Below are 18,311 nucleotides of genomic sequence, written 5' to 3'. Positions count from 1 at the left end.
TGGAAGGTGCCCTGGGGTGGGGGGAACATGTGCTCAGCCAGTGGTGCCGACACACCTGGACAGAGCACCTTGAGGTGACCTCGGCCTGCTGGGCAGGGCGGGCCGGCCCTGGACTTGGCCTCTGGTCATTCAGCTGAGAGGTCTCCAGCCACAGACAGGCACCCCGGGAGTCAGGGACCACGCGGTGGCCGTGGCCCTGGGCTCCAGAGGCTCCCCCTTCTCCCAACGCCTGCCGAGTCTGGGGCGCGGACACCTAGTTGACGCAGCCTCCGTGGGTCCGCTCCCCTTGTGGCGGCCCTCAGACTCGGCCCTGTGTGTCCCGTCTCGTCCACTCATTTGTCCTCGCCCAGCCGATCCCAGGGCAGGGGAGAGGGGTCGGGAGGTCTCTGACCTCCAGCTGTGGCTCCTCTGGGCCCAGAGGCCTGCGAAGTTCCCGACAAACTTCTCCTCCAAACAAAGGCTGTGGGGCGGTGACCAGTCCCCCCGACACCGGGAGAGGGGGCAGGGGGGGCAGGCAGGACAGCGCAGGCCTGAGCTGGACCCTCGTGGGACCCCTCCCCAAGGTGGGGGCTTAGTGACGTGCCGGGGGCAGCTCCCAGGTCAGTCTCCCCCGATGTCCTCCTTTTCCCAGCGTCCGCAGACAGAAAAGAGATGGAGTGTCCAGGGCTGAGCATCTCCTGGTGCCCTGTGAGGCGGGCACTGCCACCCGGCTTTGCAGGTGAGGGTTGCAGGTGAGGGACGAACCAGGTTAAGTGAATCGTGTGGCCTTGCCCTGCATCCACACCCGGGACAGCCTGCATCCGAGCCTGGCGCCCCACTGCTGGACAACAGAGCTGCCCCACCTGTGCTCCCCTGGTGGACAGGTGGCCAGCTCAGCCCCTTCCAAGCCAGCCGGAGACCCCCGTTCACACCTCCCTCGTGTACATCAGACCCAGCCCCCAACACTGCCCTGGCCTCACCTCCTGCTGTGCTCTTCTCGCCTTCCTTGGAGCCTCAGGGCCTTTGCACCAGCTGCTTGCTCCCAGGTCTCAGCTGGCATGTCCCCTCCTCACAGAGGCCTGCCCTGGCCACCTTGCCTGAGGGCTCCTGCACAGCCTCACGCACACTCCGGCCCTCCCCGGTTGATCCGTGCTTCCTCAGAGCACTGACCAGTCCATCATCCGTCTCCCCGTCCACTGGCAAACCCAGGAGGCTGCACTCCCAGCCCCGCTGCAGGACTGGTGCCAAGCGTGTGGATGAACAAAAGGCCCAAAGAGAAATCCGGAGGCTGCAAGGAGGCCACAGGCCCGAGGGCGGGGAGTTTTCCAGGGGTCAGAGCCCCTGAGCTGGTAGGTTGTGGGGCGGCAGGGCCTGGGAGGTGACCGGCCAGCCAGCCCTTCCCCTCACGAATATTTCTGGAGCATCTCCTGTGTTGCAGGCAGCACATGAGGACGGTGAGCAGAGCCCTGTGGGCCCCACGGGGCACGTGGTGGCAGATGCTGACAGTGGGGTGTTTGTGGCCAAGGTGGCCTCTCTGGGGAGGTGACCATGTGCAGAGACCTGAGTAAAGGGAAGCCCTTCTGAGGGGGGCTGCCCTCTATCCTCCTCCCACCCCCACCTCTCCTCCTGGTGTCCAGGAACAAAACCGTGTGTACTGGAGCTTCAGTTCCTCCAGAGCGACATTGAGGCCCAGAGGGGTATAGGAACCTGCCCAAGGTCACACAGCCAGTCAGTGACAAAAGTGCGGGAGAAGGAGCTGGGGAATTGGCCTGGGGGGGCACGGCTCTGTCCTCACAGACTTGTGAGGATGGGGGAGGTCTGACTAGGGACCATGGCTGCAGGCAGGGTGGGGACCACCCGCACCCCCAGGGCAGCAGGACTCACTCACACTGACCTCAACCAAGGGAAGGCTGCAATGGCCAATCGGAGCACAGCAACTCCGGCCCACAGGGTTGGTGCTCAGTTGGAAACAGGAACCTCACTGAGACTCTGCACAGTGACCTAGTTGGGGAGGTAGCAGGTCCAGGTCTCCCAGAAGAAGGCTGACCGCAGAGGGCAGTCAAGTCAAGACAGAGCCAGACAGACAGACACAGAGACTGAGAGACCAGACAGCCCAAGCCCCTGGATCCAACCTTGCCTAAAGCAGCTGCTGTGTGGATTTCCTAGTTACTGGAAGACATTCTCTTTGAGACTTGCATTTTCTCCTACTTCCCACTGGGTCCTGACCAGTTGGAAAGAGTGTGCACGTATATGTACCTGCGTGTCCGGGCACCTGTGCGTGCAGTTGCAGGCCTTCTGTGAATGCAGGTTAGGGTTAGGGTTAGGACTGCATCTCAGTCCAGCCATTCCTTACCTCATGTCTTTGCTTCTGAGTCATTCCAGGGACCCTTTGGCAGCTCTGGGCCACGGCTGGTGCCTGCCTCCTGCCTCGGTGTGGATGCCTCTTTGGGCCACCCTCTGATAGCTGGACCCACCTCCAGCCTCTGCTCAAGGATACCCCTTTCAGCAATGGACGCCGATACCCCACAGCCGACAAGCCCCGGCTCCTCCTGTTCTGCCACTTTCAACCCAACCTGTAGCTGCAGCTGTGACCTCATCCTTCCAGTCTCAGCTTTAACACCACCTCTTCCAGGAAGCCTTCCTTGACTGCTGTGGAGGATGGAGCTTCCTGTCAGCCCTACCGGTGGCCAAAGCCAAATTCAGGACCATGCAGACCCACCTTCCCCATCCCAGGCTGGGCTGGGAGCCAACCCCTCCACACACATCTGGCACCGCTGAGCTACTGAGAGCAGGTGCCCCGATCCCACCCAGGAGAAAGGGTGGGACAAGCTGGTGTGCTCACTCCCTCCTTCCTAGTCAGAGAAGTCTCTGTCCCTACCCACGGCATAAAGTGCTTTGAGTGCTCCCAGCGGTGGGCCCCTTGGATTTCCTCCTTGGATGAAATATCTTGTGTTGGGGAGAAGCAAAGATCCAGTCAGAGAGAAGAGTGCTCATGACAGGAGGTGTGCAGGTGAGAGGTAGGTGGGGGTGCAGGAGAGGGCAGGTGAGCTGGAGGGAGGGAAGAAGGTGCTGAGTAGTTCCCCTTCACCCACAGCCCTCCATCTATACATCCACCTCCATCATCTACCCCTCCATCCATCCTTCTGTATTTACTCATCAACCCAAGGCATCCTGAACCCAATGGCCCACCCACCATTCCTCTCCCTTCCAGCAACCATAACTGACAAGGCGTCATCTGTTGGTCTCCCACCATCCACCAATCACCCCAGTCATCTCACCATTGATTCACAGCCCATCCCCTAAGAATCAGTTCACCATCACCCCACCACCCATAACCATCCAGGTTACCAAGCCCAATCTATCTGACCTCGCACTCACTCTTTACGTCCCATCCCTAACGAATCCATCCTCCACCCACTCACCACCATCCATCCCTATGTGCATCATACAGAGAGCCAAGCACCCACCTCGCCAGTTAAACACGGCCATCTACCCCCGACTCATCCCTCCAGCATCCCCCGTCCTCCATTCACCCATCCTGTACTCATTCAGTCTATCCACCTGTCCATCCACCCACCCATTTCTATCCAGTCATCATCTCTACTCGCATCCATCCGTCCACCACCCCTCTACCGCCCATCCAGTCACAATTCATCTGAATCCCATTTGCTGTTCATTTATCCACCATTCATCCACCATTCAGCTCATTTTCCACCCATTTCCAGCCATTCCATCCAAAATCCACAACCTTTTTTCACCCACCATCCATCTCAACAAGCCATCCACCCATAGCCCATTTAACATCCACAATTTATCTTTCACCCACCAAGCACCCATTTATCCAGTCACCATCCCACCTTCCACCCTTTACCAGCTACCATCCATTGCCCATCTTTCCACAATCTACTCTCCTCTATCCATCAATCCACCATCTGTGATCACATCCATTTATCCATCCACCACCCACTAACAACTACCTACATTTACCTGCCACCCATCATCTGTCTACTCACCATCAACCATCGATCCTCTATCCATCCACCATCCGTTATCTCGCCATCCATGCATCCATCTACCATCCAACACGCGTCGATCACGCACTACTCATTTTCCATCCACTGTCACTCATTTACTGTCCATTTGTTTATTCACTCACCATTTCCCATCCATCCAATCCTCATCCATCCACGAACCAGCACAGACACGCTCCACCACTCACCATGCACCCGCTGTCACCCGCTCACCATTCCTCCATACGCGAGACGCCAGGCACCATCTACCTGCCACCATCCACGGTCCATCCAGCCCAGGAGGCAGGAGGGCCTGCTTCGGAGAGTGGACACCCAGCCCCACTAGGTGGGCAGACTGGGTGCAGCTCCAGCTGCATCTGGGGCAGAGGGGGTGTGGGAGCAGAGGTTGTTTACCCACCGCCCCCAACACACCCGTTATTTTGGGCAAGTCGGTCCGACAAGCGCCCAAGGTCCTCAGGTCCTGTAGGGCTGAGTGTGTGGGAGGGAGGGGGGCGGGGCCGGCGCCTCCGAGGGGCCTAAGGGTCGCTGCAGGCGGGTCTGGAGGTAAATGTGTAACCTTCCCCGGCCGCCCCCGCCCCTCCCCGCCCGGTCACGTGGGCCCCGCGGGGCAAAGTCTCCGGGTCCGAGACGCGGAAGCCCGAGCGAGATGGGCGCGCCGGGCCGGGTCCTGCTGTGGCTGCAGCTCTGCGGTAAGGGGTGGGTGGAGGGGGGGACGCGACACACTTGGAGGCCAAGGGCCCCCGAGGGGCGGGCGGCGAGAGCTTGAGGGGCTGCGAAACCCGGCCGGGCCTCCAGATCCCTCCGCGCTCAGCGCCTGCCGGGCGGTGCGGGAGGCGAGGAGCCCGGGCCAGACCTACGCCCGGACCGCGCCTGCCCTCGGGCGCTTGTCCGCCTTCGACTTGGGCACCGCCCCGGTCCCCTCCCGAAGCTCCGTCGCCGGCCTACGTCCTCCCGGCCACGAGGGCGCCGCGGACCCTCCCCGTCGCGCCCAGGCCGGCGCGTGTCCTCGGGGCCGGCCCCCAACCCCCGGGAACTTTAGAAACTGCAGCCCCGTCCCTGTTCCCCTCTCTTAAGCCCCTCGCGGCCCCCTCAGGACGCAGCTTCAGTTCAGAGCCCGTCTGGACGGGTCTTGCGGCCCCCCCAGCCCCTTCTACGTGGCAGAGGCCTCTGCTGCCCCATTCGCCTCCGTCCCTTGGTCGTCGCCATCCTTGCCTGGCCGGGTCCTTGGCTCCAGCGCGGGGCGAACTGGGGGCGGGCTAGGAGGCGATCTTGGCGGGCGTCCCGGAGGAGGGCACGTTTGAGCGGGCTCTGCAGATCCCGTAGGAGTTCGTCAGGGAGCGTTGTGGCCAGGCTCCTGCAGTGTCTGGTCCGACGCCGGGAGCGGGAGTGGCGAGGGCCTGTCTGGGCGAGGTCGTCCTCCCTGGGCCACTGGGGCGTCTGGGCGCGAACCCCGGATGCCGCGGGCCCGGGAGCACTCAGTCGACCCCTCCCCAGCGCTGACGCGGGCCGCCTACAAATTCTGGGTCCCCAACACCGACTTCGACGCCGCCGCCAACTGGAGCCAGAACCGGACCCCGTGCGCGGGCGCCGCCGTCGAGTTCCCCGCGGACAAGGTGCCTGGCCCCCACTGCTGGGGCCGGGGTGGGGACCAGCGTGGTCCGGGCCCGCTGGGAGCCCAAGGGTGGGGTGTGCTCGCTGATGCCGCTTCTGCCTGCAGATGGTGTCAGTCCTGGTGCGAGAAAGTCACAGCATCTCGGACATGGTGAGTCCGGGTGGCAAATGGGGCCCAGGTCGGTGGGGGGTTGGTGGGTCCCGCCGGGGTCAATTCCATGCCCCTTTCTTGCCTCCTGACCGGCCTGCACTCGCGTGGGGGACCCCGCAGTCCACTGGCCGTCAGCCTCTGGAGGGGCTTCGGGAAGGTCCGGGACCCACATGGGAGCGGGGGACGCCGGTCCTACAATCTCAGCCAGGCTATGCCCCAGCCTTGTTGGGGGGTGTGGAGGGCGCCTCTTATCCCCACTGCCCTCTGCCTCTGGCCCCTGCCCTCCTGTAGTCTGTCTTCTCCAAGGTTTGCTTTGGGAAAGCCCCCGCTCCCCGCCCCACCAAAGCCTTTCCCCGTCCTGGTGCCTCAAACTCCACCAGCAGAATTCGAGGGGACCTTTTTCTCAAACTGCTTCACAGTGTGAGTTCCAGGGTGGGGGTCCCCTCACCCGGAGGCCGCTGGACTCTGTGGGTGAATAGGGGCAGTCCGGGGGCCCAGGCCTGGGACTCAATCTCTTGCCCAGATGCAGGATCTGGTGACCCCTTATTTCCACTTGGAGGCAGCTCGGTTAATTGATGGTTTTCAAAAGCGGCATTAATTCTGGGAGCCTGGCGCCAAGTGGGGCAGGGCTGTGGGCTCAGTGGAGCCCCGCCCTCACCTGCAGCCTGGGAAGGGGGCAGAGAGCAGGATATCCCCGTTCCCGCAGATCCGGGGTCGGGATGTCTTTCCCACATTTGTCCAACGCAAAGACTAAGGTGCGGAGGGAGCAGTGATGAGGAGGAGGTGACAGCAGAGCCAGGGAGGTAGGGGCGCAGCAGCTGCACCGAGGGGACCCGCCTCCGCAGTCCTGGTAACCATGGCAACCAGGCAGCGGCGTGGAGCGAGCGGGAACCCGCGGGCAGAGGACTCAGCTGCGGGGGAGGGTGCCGGGACCTGGGGGCTCCTCCTGGCTGACTTCGTTACTTTGATGGTCTCCTTTGGAAGAGCTTGGGGATCCTAAAAGACACAACATTCGTTCATTCATTGTTCACTCGTTTATCGGGTCCCTCCATCTGCCCCTTCCTTCCCACGCCCCGCCGCCCAAACGCGAGCCCTCCCCCCGGCCAGAGGCTTCCGCGCGCCTGTACCCCTGCGCACGGCCCCGTGGGCCTCTCCCCCACCTCCCCTGCCTCTCCTCCGCTCCGCGGGGTCAGCTCCCGGAGGACCCGGGTGGGAAATGACCAGGGGCCCAGGGACAGGGGGCCGAACGGACCCAGCGCTGCCTGAGGCCCCTCCCACCCCCTCTGCACGCGGGTCCCAGCGTTGTCGGCTGCTGAGATGTCGCCCTAGTAACAGGCACAACGACTGTCAGTGATTTCATTTGCATTTCTCTCGGTTTGGAACTTCTCTCCCTGGGATTTTTCTCTTCCTGAACCCTTCTCCCCTCCCATTTCTACCCTTAGCCCAGGTTCTTGTTTTGGGGGAAATCTCCTATATTCTACCCATTAATGATTGTTGAGATACTGCAAGTGTCTTCTCACTGTGGACTTTGCCTGCGTTTCCCTTTGCTGATCAGAAACCCCCATTATTAATCTGTCGACTGCAAAATCTGTTGCCTTATAACTGTGTTTTTGGTGTTTTGTTTAAGCATCTTCTTCCTGCTTCTCAGTCACAACCATAATCAACTATATATTCTGTCTATTAAGTCAGAGCTTTGCCATCAGGGGCGCGTGGCTGAGTGGGGCACTAGCTAGGGAACCAGGCGTATTTTTTCCTCCTTGGAATGAGCCCAGTTTCCAGTGAATGTCCTCCTCCAAACCAGCAGCCTTGCCCCTGGCTTTGTGGCTCTGCGGTCACCGTTCGTCAGCTGCCCAGTGAGGGCTGCCTCTGAGCTTTCCCTGCAGTTCCTTTGATCTTTTTGCCCGTTCTCCTGCCGGCACTGCACTGTCCCCGCTCTGAGGCTCTGCGAGTTGTCTTAATATCCCACTGGGTAGCTTGCCTTCTTCACCCCCGTTACGAGGTTGACTAGTTCTTTGTGGATCTGATTGTTGCAGAGAGATTATAGTGTAGGTTTATCAGGTAACAACAGCACCACCACCAAAACCCTGGAATTTGATTGGGAATGAATGATACCTTTATACAAGCAAGTCATCCATTCAAGAGCGTGGATTTTCTCTCCAGATATTTCAGATCGTTGGTCATAAAACTCTTTACTAGAGTCTTAAAACGGTCCACATGAGGTTTTGTGTAGTATTGGTTAATTTATAAATACTTTATAGTTTGGTTTCTATTGTGAATGGTGCCCTGTTTTTAAGAATTATATTTTCTATTTGGTTATCTTTGTAAACAACAACCGTTGTTCCTCTTCTCTTCCAGTCCTAACTCCTTATTTTAATATACATATAAATTTACGTATTTATGTATTTATTTTTGGCTGAGTGTGGTCTTCGTTCCTGCGCACGGGCTTTCTCTAGTTGCGGCGAGGGGGGGCTACTCTTCGTAGCAATTGGAAAACATTCCAAATAGGTTTCTGTTTACAGAAAATACATTTGAACAATGCCAGAAACACTTAAGGCTAAGTAGTATTAGACCTTCTCCTCCATCTTTATAGCAATAATCAGAGTATGTTTTTTGTCACAAAGACAGAAGACTAATTTTGGAAAGGAAGAAACAATATGATGTACAGTCCTTTCTGTCAGAAGACAAGTATGTTTAAAAATAAAGCCTCATCAGTGGTTCTGAATAAGAAACAATACAATGCTGCCAAGCAGTCCCAAACTCACATTTGAGATAAACTGTGGGGTTTAAATGAATGTTTGTAGGGTTTTGTACATAAACTTTAACTGTGGAAATTCTAATCTATTTCTAGTTTGCTAGAAGCTTTAAAAAATCATAAATATGTTGTTGAACTTTTCAGTTTTCTTTTTTCCCTACATCCCTTGAGATGTAATTTCCCCCTGCCTCCTTTAGCCTGTTAGTGAGCTTTTCTGAGGTTGAACCGTCCTGGTAAGACTGATGTCCTCCTGGTACCTTCCTTCAGGTGCAGGTCAAAGTGCGCCGCTCCTTCAAGACACTTGACTTCTGTCATACTGATTTTGCTGGCACAAGACTCTCCACTACCATCTGCTGGGACACCATCGTACATACTGCAGGGAAGTCGTGATGGGAGCATTCCCTATCCTTTCCTTCCTGCATTCTTGGGACATGAACCCTATGATCACCATGTATTTTTAAAATACATTATTGGATCCAGTCAGCTAATATTTTATTTAGGATTTTGCATTTGCGTTTATAACTCAACTGAGCCTATAATCTTTCTTCCTTTGTATTGTCCTTCATTTGGCTTTGGAATCGCACTTACACTGGCCCCAGAAAATGGGCTGGCAATTTTCACTCTTTTTCTGTTTTCCAGAACAACTTCCTGTAAGAAGTTAAATTTTCCTTGAGGGTTTAGTATACCTCACCTATAAAAAACACTTGGTCTGGGAATTTAGGGAACAGGAGGTCTCTGACTAACACTTAAAACTCTTTGGACTACCCTGGTGGCACAGTGGTTAAGAATCCGCCTGCTAGCGTAGGGGACACGGGTTCGAGCCCTGGTTTGGGAAGATCCCACATGCCGTGGAGCAACTAAGCCCATGCACCACAACTACTGAGCCTGCGTTTTAGAGCCCGCGAGCCACAACTACTGAGCCTGTGTGCCACAACTACTGAAGCCTGCGCGCCTAGAGCCCATGCTCTGCAACGAGAAGCCACTGCGATGGGAAGCCCGTGCACCGCAACAAAGAGTAGCCCCAGCTTCGCAACTAGAGAAAGCCCGCTGCACAGCAACAAAGACCCAGTGCAGCAAAAAATAAATAAATAAATAAATAAATAAATAAATAAAATTTGAAAACAAAAACAAAAAAACTCTTTAGGGGCTTCCCTGGCAGTCCAGTGGGGTTAAGACTCCATGCTTCCGCAGCAAGGGGAGCGGGTTCTCAGGTTCGTGGGTTCATCCCTAGTCAGGGAACGAAGATCCCATATGCCACACGGTGTTGCCAAACAAACAAACCTTTAATGCTTACTTGTCTATTCAAATTCTCTATTGCTTCTTTTTTTAAAAAATATTTTTCTTTATTGTTTTGGCTGCGTTGGGTCCTAGTTGCGGCACGCGGGCTCCTCGCTGCAGCATGTGGGCGTCTCTCTAGTTGTGGCGTGAGGGTTTTCTCTTTCTTGTTGAGGCACGCGAACTCAATAGTTGTGGCTCACGGGCTTAGCTGCTCTGCGGCATATGGGATCTTAGTTCCCCGACCAGGGATCGAACCCACATTCCCTGCATTGGACAGCGGATTCTTTACCACTGGACCACCAGGGAAGTCCCTCTATTGCTTCTTGCATCAATTTTAATATTTAAAAATTTTCTAGAAATTGGCATATTTCATCCAGGTTTTCAAGTTTGGCAGTCCTGATTTCTTAATCTTTTCAATACCTGTATCTTCCCTCGAACGAGTAAGCTCTTTACCGTATGTCCGTGCCCTTGTGGTCTCCCCATCCGCCATCACATTTGAGTCCTAGATTTAAACATTTATTAAGAGACAACAGTAAGCTTCATCACAGTATTTCATCACCCGACTTCCCGTCTCTCTTTTGGCTTCTGGATTTCTTTCCTTCTTACTTTCTCCTAGCACGTTTTCAGGGCAGGTCTTTGTGTGGCAATCGTTCTGAAGTCTTTTAGGCTTAAAGGTATTTTTATTATCTTTTAATATACGTAACATACTAATCTGGAGTGCAGGGCTGGTTCCTGCCCACTGGTGGACAGGCCTGTGTCTAGGGGCGTGTCTAGAGGTGGCTGCAGACTCCAGAAGTCTCCCGGCAGCCTGTTCTGTCCTGTGCATGCATTGTTGTTGCTGAGAAACCCGATTCCTGAATTTTCTCCTTCCTGGGTGATCTGTCCTTCCCCTCTGCTGCTTTTAGAATGTTCTCTTCGTCTTTGATATTCATGAACATAGTGTTCTGTGATTTTCCTTGTGTGGCATTCAATGAGACCTTTCAACTCGAGGTCTCCCAGCTTTCTTCAAATATGGAAAATTCATCTTCATCGTTTTTCAGATGTTCCCCCCGCCCACCCTTGTATCTGAACGTTGGTGCTTCGGTTGGGCGGGCTCCCGTCTCTCCTGGCTTCTCCCGCTTAGCGCTTTCCTGCTGTCTTTCCGCTATTACGTTTATCATATAGTATGTACCTCTCCCGCTCTGGTTCTTTTGAAAACCGAGCTCTTGTTCATGCTTCACACCGCTAGTACCCGCCTCCCCCTCCTGAGGCGCATCGTGTCCATCTGTCCATGGCTTGTCCCTGGCGCCTGCAGGTGGGTTTGCCTTGCTGTCACAGTGCTGCACCCTCAGCTGTGGAGGTAGTTGGCCTGTGACCTTGAATCTCCCCGGTGTCAGCCTCTTGGTCAGGCCCAGTGCTTGGGGGACTGAAGAGCAGGCCCTACCCAGCAAGCTGGGATGCCAGGCGGGGCCCTGGGTGGATGTGCCCTGAGACGTTGAACCCCCGTGACCCCTGCACTGGGCAGCTCCCCTGGTCCAACCCTCACCTTCAACCCCAACCCTGGCGGGGGCAAGGAGAAAAGATGGGGTCCTGGGGCTTGGAGCGGCGGGTGGAGGGGGCAGGGCCAGTCAGCCCTCCTCCTGGCCTTCCCCGCTGCCCTATTTCCTCTGACACCTGAGGCCTGGGCTTCTGTGCTGAAGGGGCTCCAAGGCCCCACTCCCCTCCCCGCTGCCTCTGGCACCCGCTTCCCCAGCTGTAGCCCCTCCCCTCCCTCAGAGGCTCAGGGCTGACTCCAGAGTCCCCAGCAGCTTGGCTTCCTGGAGCCTACAAGCCCTTGGACTGTAGTTTCTCAGGGGCGACAGGGGAGGGCAATGGCCCTGACAAGAGTCACCCTGCCCCTGGGACCTGTCACTCCCAGGTCTCAGGCTTGCTCCTTGCTAGCAGCCCTACTCCCTGCGGCCTATCTGACCTTCAGGCAGGGCGAGGTGCCCCCAGGCCCTGACCTCGCCTGCTCACTCTGTGGGCTAGATTCTTCTCCCCAGGGACAGGGGGACCGGGGGTGGGCGCAGAGTGGGACCCTCTGATGCCCCAGTCCACCGCGCGGCGCCGCCTCAGCCTGCGCTTCCTACAGCTCTTGCCGCTGGACGGGGAATTCGTCCTGGCCTCAGGAGCTGGATTCAGCGCCCTGGACATCGGCTCGCACCTGGACTGTAGCACAGGTGAGGGGGCGGGCCAGGGGCAGGGCTTCGAGGGGGCGCGTTCGTGGGTGGGGCCTGGAGGGGACGGCGACGTCCGGGTTGGAGCGTGGCCGGGTTGGAGGGCGCGTTCTGGGCGGAGCTCAGGGTCGCGCGCTCGCCCAGGCGGCCCTGCGCTCTTCCGCGACCCCGACCGCTTCTGCTGGCACGACCCGCGCCTGTGGCGCTCCGGAGACGCGGCGCACGGTCTCTTCTCCGTGGACGCCGAGCGCGTGCCCTGCAGCCACGACGACGTCATCTTCCCGTCCGACGCCTCCTTCCGGGTGGGTCTCGGCCCGGGCGCCGGCACGGTGCGCGTCCGCAGCGTCCGGGCTCTGGGCCAGGTGAGCGCGGGGAGGGGCGGGGCGGGGGCTGGGGTCTCAGCTCCGCGCCTTTGCCCCTCAGTGCCGCTCCCCGGAGCGCCTCCCACCCTGTTAGCCCGGTGGCTTCCGAGCATTCAGGTTCTGTCTCGTCCTCGGGCTGGCTCCGGTGGTCACCCGGCCACCTGCAGACGTTCACGCGCGACGAGGACCTGGCTGCTTTCCTGGCGTCCCGCGCGGGCCGCCTGCGCTTCCACGGGCCGGGCGCGCTGAGCGTGGGCCCCGAGGCCTGCGCGGACCAGTCGGGCTGCGTCTGCGGCCACGCCGAGGTGAGGGCGGCCCGCAGCGGGGTGGCTGGGGCACCGCACAGCTGGGCCCGGCTCTGCGCCGGAGGTCGGAACTGTGCCAGGGGCCGCCGCGCCCCGCCGTCTCTGGCCCGCTCGCCTCCCCGGGCGCGTGGCCCTCTCACTGCGGTCTGCTCCTCGCCGTCTCCGCGCTGACCGCCGCCTCTCCGCTTCCAGGTGCAGCCGTGGATCTGCGCAGCACTGCTCCAGCCCCTGGGTGGCCGCTGCCCCCAGGCTGCCTGCCGAGACCCCCTCCGGCCCGAAGGGCAGTGCTGCGACCTCTGCGGTGAGAGCCCCGCCCGGCCCCTGCTAGCTAGGACGGCTTGGCCACCCTAGCTCGTCCCCAGCCTCAGTTTCCCTGTCGGGCCTGGATCCGCGGTGCTGACCCTCACCTGCCTGCTTCTTCAGGAGCCATCGTATCGCTGACCCATGGCCCGGCCTTTGACCTGCAGCGGTACCGGGCGCGGCTGCTGCACGCCTTCCTGGCTCTGGTAATGGGGCCGCGCCCCGACCGGGGCCCCTGCCCTTCCGCAGCCCCGGTCTGGGACCACCCTCTCCGCAGGAATCCCCGGGCCCCACTCCGCCTCCTCACTGAGGCGTCCACTCTCCGCCTGTCCACCGTTTGTCCCTGCCCACAACGTTCCCGCAGGGCCGAGGGGCGGAGTTCCCGGACCAACTCTGTGCCCCTCTCCAGCCCCAGTATCAGGGGCTGCAAATGGCCATGTCCAAGGTTCCGCGCCAGCCCCGGCTCCGCGAAGCCTCAGGCGCGAAGGCAGACACGGAGATCCAGGTGGTGCTGGTGGAGACCGGCCCCGAGACCGGCGGCGCGGGGCGCCTAGCCCGGGCCCTCCTGGCGGACATCGCGGAGCACGGTAACCGCGGGCGCCCCGTTCCCAGCCGCGCACCTCTGCCCCGCCCCGCCCTGCTCGGGGCCGACTGAGCCGGCGCCCTCCATTGCAGGCCAAGCCCTCGGGGTCCTATCGGCGACCGCTCGAGAGTCGGGCGCGCCCGTTGGGGGCGGCTCGGCGGCGGGGCTGAACGCGCCGGGGCCGCGCGCGGGGCTGGCGGGCGGCCTGGCGGCCGCGCTGCTCCTATTACTGCTAGCGTTGCTGGCGGGGGCGCTGCTGCTGCGCCGCGCGGGGAGGCTCAGGTACGCGGGGCGGGGCCTCGGCGCCCGGGTACGCGGCGCTCAGGCACTCAGGGCTCACGCGCGTCCCTGCCTCCAGGTGGAGGAGGCGCGACGAGGCGGACCCCGCGCCGGCTGGGGCGCCCGTGGGCTTCCACAACCCTGTGTTCTACGCGGCGGACCCGGCGGAGGCGGTGAGGGGACGCCCGGGGGCGGGGGTGTGGGAATACCCGCGGCCGGATCCCTGACCCCGCTCTCCCGCAGCTCCCCGCCCCGCAGCTGGACGTCTGGAGCTCCAGCCGCAGCTACTTCGTTAATCCGCTCTTTGGCGAAGCCGAGGCCTGAGCGGCCGCGGAACCTGCCCCCGCCCCCGCGCCGGCGTCGCAGGCCCTGCGGGATACCCTCTGCTGGCCAAGGACAGGGCGTCCTTGCTCAATAAAGGGCTTTCCCGCACCTGCAGTCAGCCGTGGACACACTGCTTCCTGCGTTGCCACCCCTCTGCCCCTGCCTGGTGGGATGGCGAGGGGTGGTCCTCAGAGCCTGTGCCGGCTGGCGCCTGGCCACCGCCCAGGGCAGTCCTGGGTACTACCTGTAGGCTGGGGCGGTCCGAGGCTTCTGGCCTGCGAGGTTCCACCCAGAATTAGGAGGGGGCTGCCCCGGTTCTGGAGGAGCCCATGGAAGAAGCCCCTAAGGCTAGGGAGGGGACTGAAGCAGGAGGGGGGCGGTGGGGAGAGGCAAATCCGAGTGAGGCAGCAAGGAGGGTGGATAAGTGAGCTGCCAGGTGCTTCCCTACCTCATGCCAAGCTGCTCGGACCCAGGGCCAGCCAGGTGGACCTGGACTTCCGGCAGACTGGGCTGCCCGGAGGAGCGGTCCTAGGGACACAGTAGATCTGTTCCCTCTGCTGGGGGCAGGGGCAGAGCCGCCCGCCACAGTGGTGGAGCGTGTCAGAGAGCTGGCAGGTGCGTCCTGCTGGGTGGGGGCTGTTTGTTTGGTGTCCATCGCTGCAGGGCCAGGCCTCGCCCTCTCCCTTCTGAGGGCAGCTCTGACCCGGAGGGTGGGTGTCGGGACTGAGCCGCTCTGAGTAGGACACTCACTTGGTAGGTGCTTGATGGGGCAGCAGTGGGACGGTGAATCGTGTGTGTGTATAAAGTTGTACGGACGGATGCCCAGCTTGAACTGTCAGGGACACTTCTGTGTAAGCAGCATCTGAAAACATCCCCCCCTCGCTCCCCCCCCCACCAAGGGTAACCACGTGCGAGCCTCTAACAGTGAATTTGCTTGTAAGTTTCCGTCAGTCACGAAGCCGTGCTCTGTGGTCAGTATCCTGCCTGTGAAGCTCACCCATGTTGTGGGTGGTCGTTACTCGGTGCTGTGTAGCTGTTGCAATAGCTAGTATTTCATTTAAAAAACGACTGACGCTTCAGCACCCGTGTTTCAGAGCTGTGAGAGATGCTCACCTCACGTGGGTCAGACATCAGACGGAGGGAGGGCCAATGTCCAATCCCATCATCTCTGACCCCGAGGCCCCGGCTGCCCACGTGGCCGCTCACCACTGGCCTATGCTCGCTTTTCAGTTTTCCAGGTGCTGTGATTTCAGTCAATTGTCTCTGCCTGTGCTTTGGGTGGTCTCCTTTCAGGGACAGGTGGGAGGATTGTGTCTGCTCCTAAAATTTGCCATGCTCCTTCCCCAGCTGTGAGAATGGAGGCTCACAGTGAGAGGGGCCTGGGTCCCCGCCGGCCGGCGGGGCTGTTTGGGCTGCGGAGCCCAGGCCGTGCTGACTGGCGGAGCCGCAAGGGTGCCCAGGACGCTCCCCGAGCATCACCTGCCAGGCACCCGGCTGCTGTCTGTGCTCTACCGTATCCTCGCACCACCCTCTTCGGCAGGTGCCGTCACTGCCCACACGTTACCAGAGCTTACTGGGGGTCAGAGCAAACGATGAAACCCAACTCACCGCAGGCTGCTCCCCGCCCTGGGGGCCAGAGCCCCCAGTGTGGCCACCCATCCAGCCCAGCCTCCCCATGAGCTCCCCCTCCTGGGGGTGGTCTGCCCCACCCTACCCCCGGGGCTGCCGAAGGGCCAGCGTGTGCGTGCGTCTGTCCCACGCAGCTTCCCTCCCGGGGCGTTGCTCTGCCTTGTGGGCTCATGGGCACATCGCCCTTTCCCAGCACTGGGGTCCCCGGTGCAGCAGCCGGCCCCGCCCTGCCCTGGCCCTGGAGGGCACCTGCTGCTCTCAGGCTGAATGCCCATCTGCCTGTCCTGGCACGGACACTTGGCCAGACGGCCCCCCTCTCCAGCCAGTGGCCCACCCCTGACCCTGCCTACCATGGTGCAGGGTGTCCCCAGGAGGCCCCCATCGTGACGTTGGCAGGCAAGAGGTCCCAGCTCTGGCGGCTGGTTCCTGCCACGTGGACACGAACCTTTAGTGTGGACCCCGCCTGAGCAAATGACCAAGAATGGCTTCCACAGGTAAGACGGTGCTTTCCAGCACAGGGCGCTACTGGGGGGGGGGGGGCAGACAGCGGGTGACAGGTGGTCACATTCAGACAAACCACTGAGAACTTTAAAACTGCCGTCTTCTGCTTTATTGACAGGTAAATTGTTCAAAAATGTTCTCACAATTCAATAATTACAAAGACTCAGACTTACATTAAAAAAGTAAAAACCAGAACCCCCAGCAGGTGCCAGCCCCAGCAGAAGGCCCAGGGGGCGGGCAGGCGGGTGCTGGGCGTGTGACACGCACAGGCAGGCCACGGTGCCCAGGTCACTCAGTGCCAACTCAAGGTAAGTGCACGTCTTCAACAGCGTTGCCACCGAGAACATCGACCGGCGGGAGAACAGGGAGAAGCCCAGCGGGGCAAGTTAATCGCAAGCCTTTACAGAGACAGGAGGCTGCCTGATACTCACAAATGCCGCGGGGAAGGCAGGCAGGTACACGCGGGCGCTGCGGCCGGCCCACCGGGTGGAGTGTGGCGGCGACTCTACACGATCCGGAAGGGCACTGATCACGGGGCTCCATGCGGGGCGGGGGTCCTGGCACCTGCCGCGGGGCTACCCGGGGCTCTGGCCTCCTCTCGGCCCGCAGGCCTCGGGGCCCGGCTGCACGACACTCACTGGTTTTACAGCAGGAGGCAGAGCTGTGGAAGCGAGCGGGAAACGGAGCACAGCTGACTTCACAGTAGTAGATACGGGTGACACTTCGTGGTTGTGACCGGAAACGGACTGACACACATGAGGGACCAGGACAGGGCAGGCTTCACTTGAATGGGCCTCTGTCCATGGCTACAAGGTCGGCAGAAGGACTTCTGCATCTGACTATGTAATGGCTAAATGAATAAAAAGGCCACAAACTAAGCTCCACTTTCCTCTGTCTTCAAAACTCTAGGGACACTGGGAATGATACACAACTTCCTACTATTCTCCTAAGGTCCTAGGAAACAGTTTCAGGGAACAGGGAACAGACGCGGCACCGAGGCCGTCCCGAGCTGCCTGCTTCCTGCAGAGCCCCCCGGCACCACTGGGGTCTGCAGGAGGCTGGCGTCACGGGCCCCCCGCACTGCCTCAGCTGGTTCTGGGCAGGAGGGGCCGCAGGCGGTCCTTCGTGTGCAAACGGAACAGCTGTGCAGATGAGCAGATCTGGCCTACCGCCTCGGTGCGGCATAAAGCCAATCATTATTATAATAAAGTATTTTCTTCATCTCCGTATCTACAAATCGATTCTACATTTCCTTGGACAACACTGGAGGGTCAGCTCAGTCTTGGCACTGACAGGAGGCCACCTGGGCCCCCGGCCCCGCTGCGGTGACCGGCAGCTTCAGGCATCGCAGGACGGCTGCTCCAGGCCTTCAAGGGGGAGCTGGCTCCTGTGGGGGGAGTTGGGGCTTGGTGGGCCGCTGGGGTTGGAGCTGTTCGATGGAGTCGAGTGTTTGGTGGAATCCGAATCAGGCTGTGAAGACAAAGAGGGACAGGGTGAGAACCATGGCCCTGGGCCTGTGGAGGCGATGCTGCCTGGGCAGGTGTAGCCCCTGCTGGCTCCATTCTTGTCATGAGAGCATGCTCTGCAAGCTTGTCACGTGGTCCTTGCTGGTGAGAGATCATAAACCAAGGCCCAACCCCACAAATGACTCAGTAACTATTCCAAAAAGGAGTAACTCCACAGTGAAGAAACCAGACAGCATGGCAACCAAGCAGTCAGAGGTCACAGACGTGCAGCCCTTTCACGATAAAAGCACGAGGAACAGAGAGGACCTTTCTCAACGTGACAAAGGGTGTCCGTGAGCAGCCCACAGTTAACTTCACACCTGGCGGAGAAAGGCAAAGCTCCCCGCTCAGCGCAGGAACAAGACCAGGCTGCTGCTTTCACCGCTGCTACTGGACACTGTGCTCCCAGTTCCCGCCAGGGCCAGAAAAAGTGGCATCCAAGCTGGAAAGGAAGAAGTAAAAGCACCTCTCTTCACAGCTGACACGACTCTGTACAGACAGAAAATCCTAAAGAACTCCACAAAGA

General features: G+C 59.8%; 2 protein-coding genes across 4 annotated transcripts in view; one reads left to right on the top strand and one right to left on the bottom strand.

The window, feature by feature from the left end:
• The first annotated feature begins 4,617 nt into the window (after positions 1-4,617).
• Positions 4,618-14,321, top strand: AMN (amnion associated transmembrane protein). 3 transcript variants are annotated; one of them, XM_082646996.1, is made up of 12 exons: positions 4,618-4,699; positions 5,505-5,623; positions 5,728-5,772; positions 11,913-12,000; positions 12,142-12,359; positions 12,527-12,664; positions 12,857-12,965; positions 13,088-13,170; positions 13,374-13,551; positions 13,640-13,829; positions 13,906-13,999; positions 14,070-14,218. In XM_082646996.1, the coding sequence occupies exons 1-12, from the start codon at positions 4,657-4,659 to the stop codon at positions 14,148-14,150; spliced, it is 1,386 nt and encodes a 461-aa protein (XP_082503122.1). In that variant the 5' UTR covers positions 4,618-4,656; the 3' UTR covers positions 14,151-14,218. The 3 variants fall into 3 exon arrangements, with proteins under 3 accessions (XP_082503122.1, XP_082503123.1, XP_082503124.1); XM_082646997.1 differs by lacking the exon at positions 13,640-13,829 and having other exon boundaries at positions 14,070-14,321; XM_082646998.1 differs by lacking the exon at positions 5,505-5,623 and having other exon boundaries at positions 4,645-4,699.
• A 2,053-nt stretch (positions 14,322-16,374) lies between these two features.
• The window catches only part of CDC42BPB (CDC42 binding protein kinase beta), a gene marked incomplete at its 5' end in the record, with an annotated part of 114,356 nt that continues 112,419 nt past the window's right edge, over positions 16,375-18,311 (bottom strand). Inside the window, one exon of the mRNA XM_082647777.1 lies at positions 16,375-17,750. Coding sequence (XP_082503903.1) covers positions 17,619-17,750 — 132 coding nt within the window. The 3' untranslated portion in view covers positions 16,375-17,618. The remainder of the gene's footprint in view (positions 17,751-18,311) is intronic.

This window comes from Grampus griseus, assembly GCF_964374135.1.
Source record: "Grampus griseus genome assembly, chromosome: 2".
In the NCBI taxonomy this organism is placed as follows: Eukaryota; Metazoa; Chordata; class Mammalia; order Artiodactyla; family Delphinidae; genus Grampus; species Grampus griseus.
The sequence above is the reverse complement of the archived record's forward strand: the minus strand, read 5'-3'. Positions and strand labels throughout refer to the sequence as shown.

Bases quoted from the DNA above. Each gene is read 5' to 3' on its own strand.
- AMN (XM_082646996.1), top strand. From the start codon at position 4,657: ATGGGCGCGCCGGGCCGGGTCCTGCTGTGGCTGCAGCTCTGCG. The intron at 5,773-11,912 runs GTGAGTCCGGGT...CGCTTCCTACAG, and splicing joins GTCACAGCATCTCGGACATG to CTCTTGCCGCTGGACGGGGA. The intron at 13,830-13,905 runs GTACGCGGGGCG...CCCTGCCTCCAG, and splicing joins CGCCGCGCGGGGAGGCTCAG to GTGGAGGAGGCGCGACGAGG.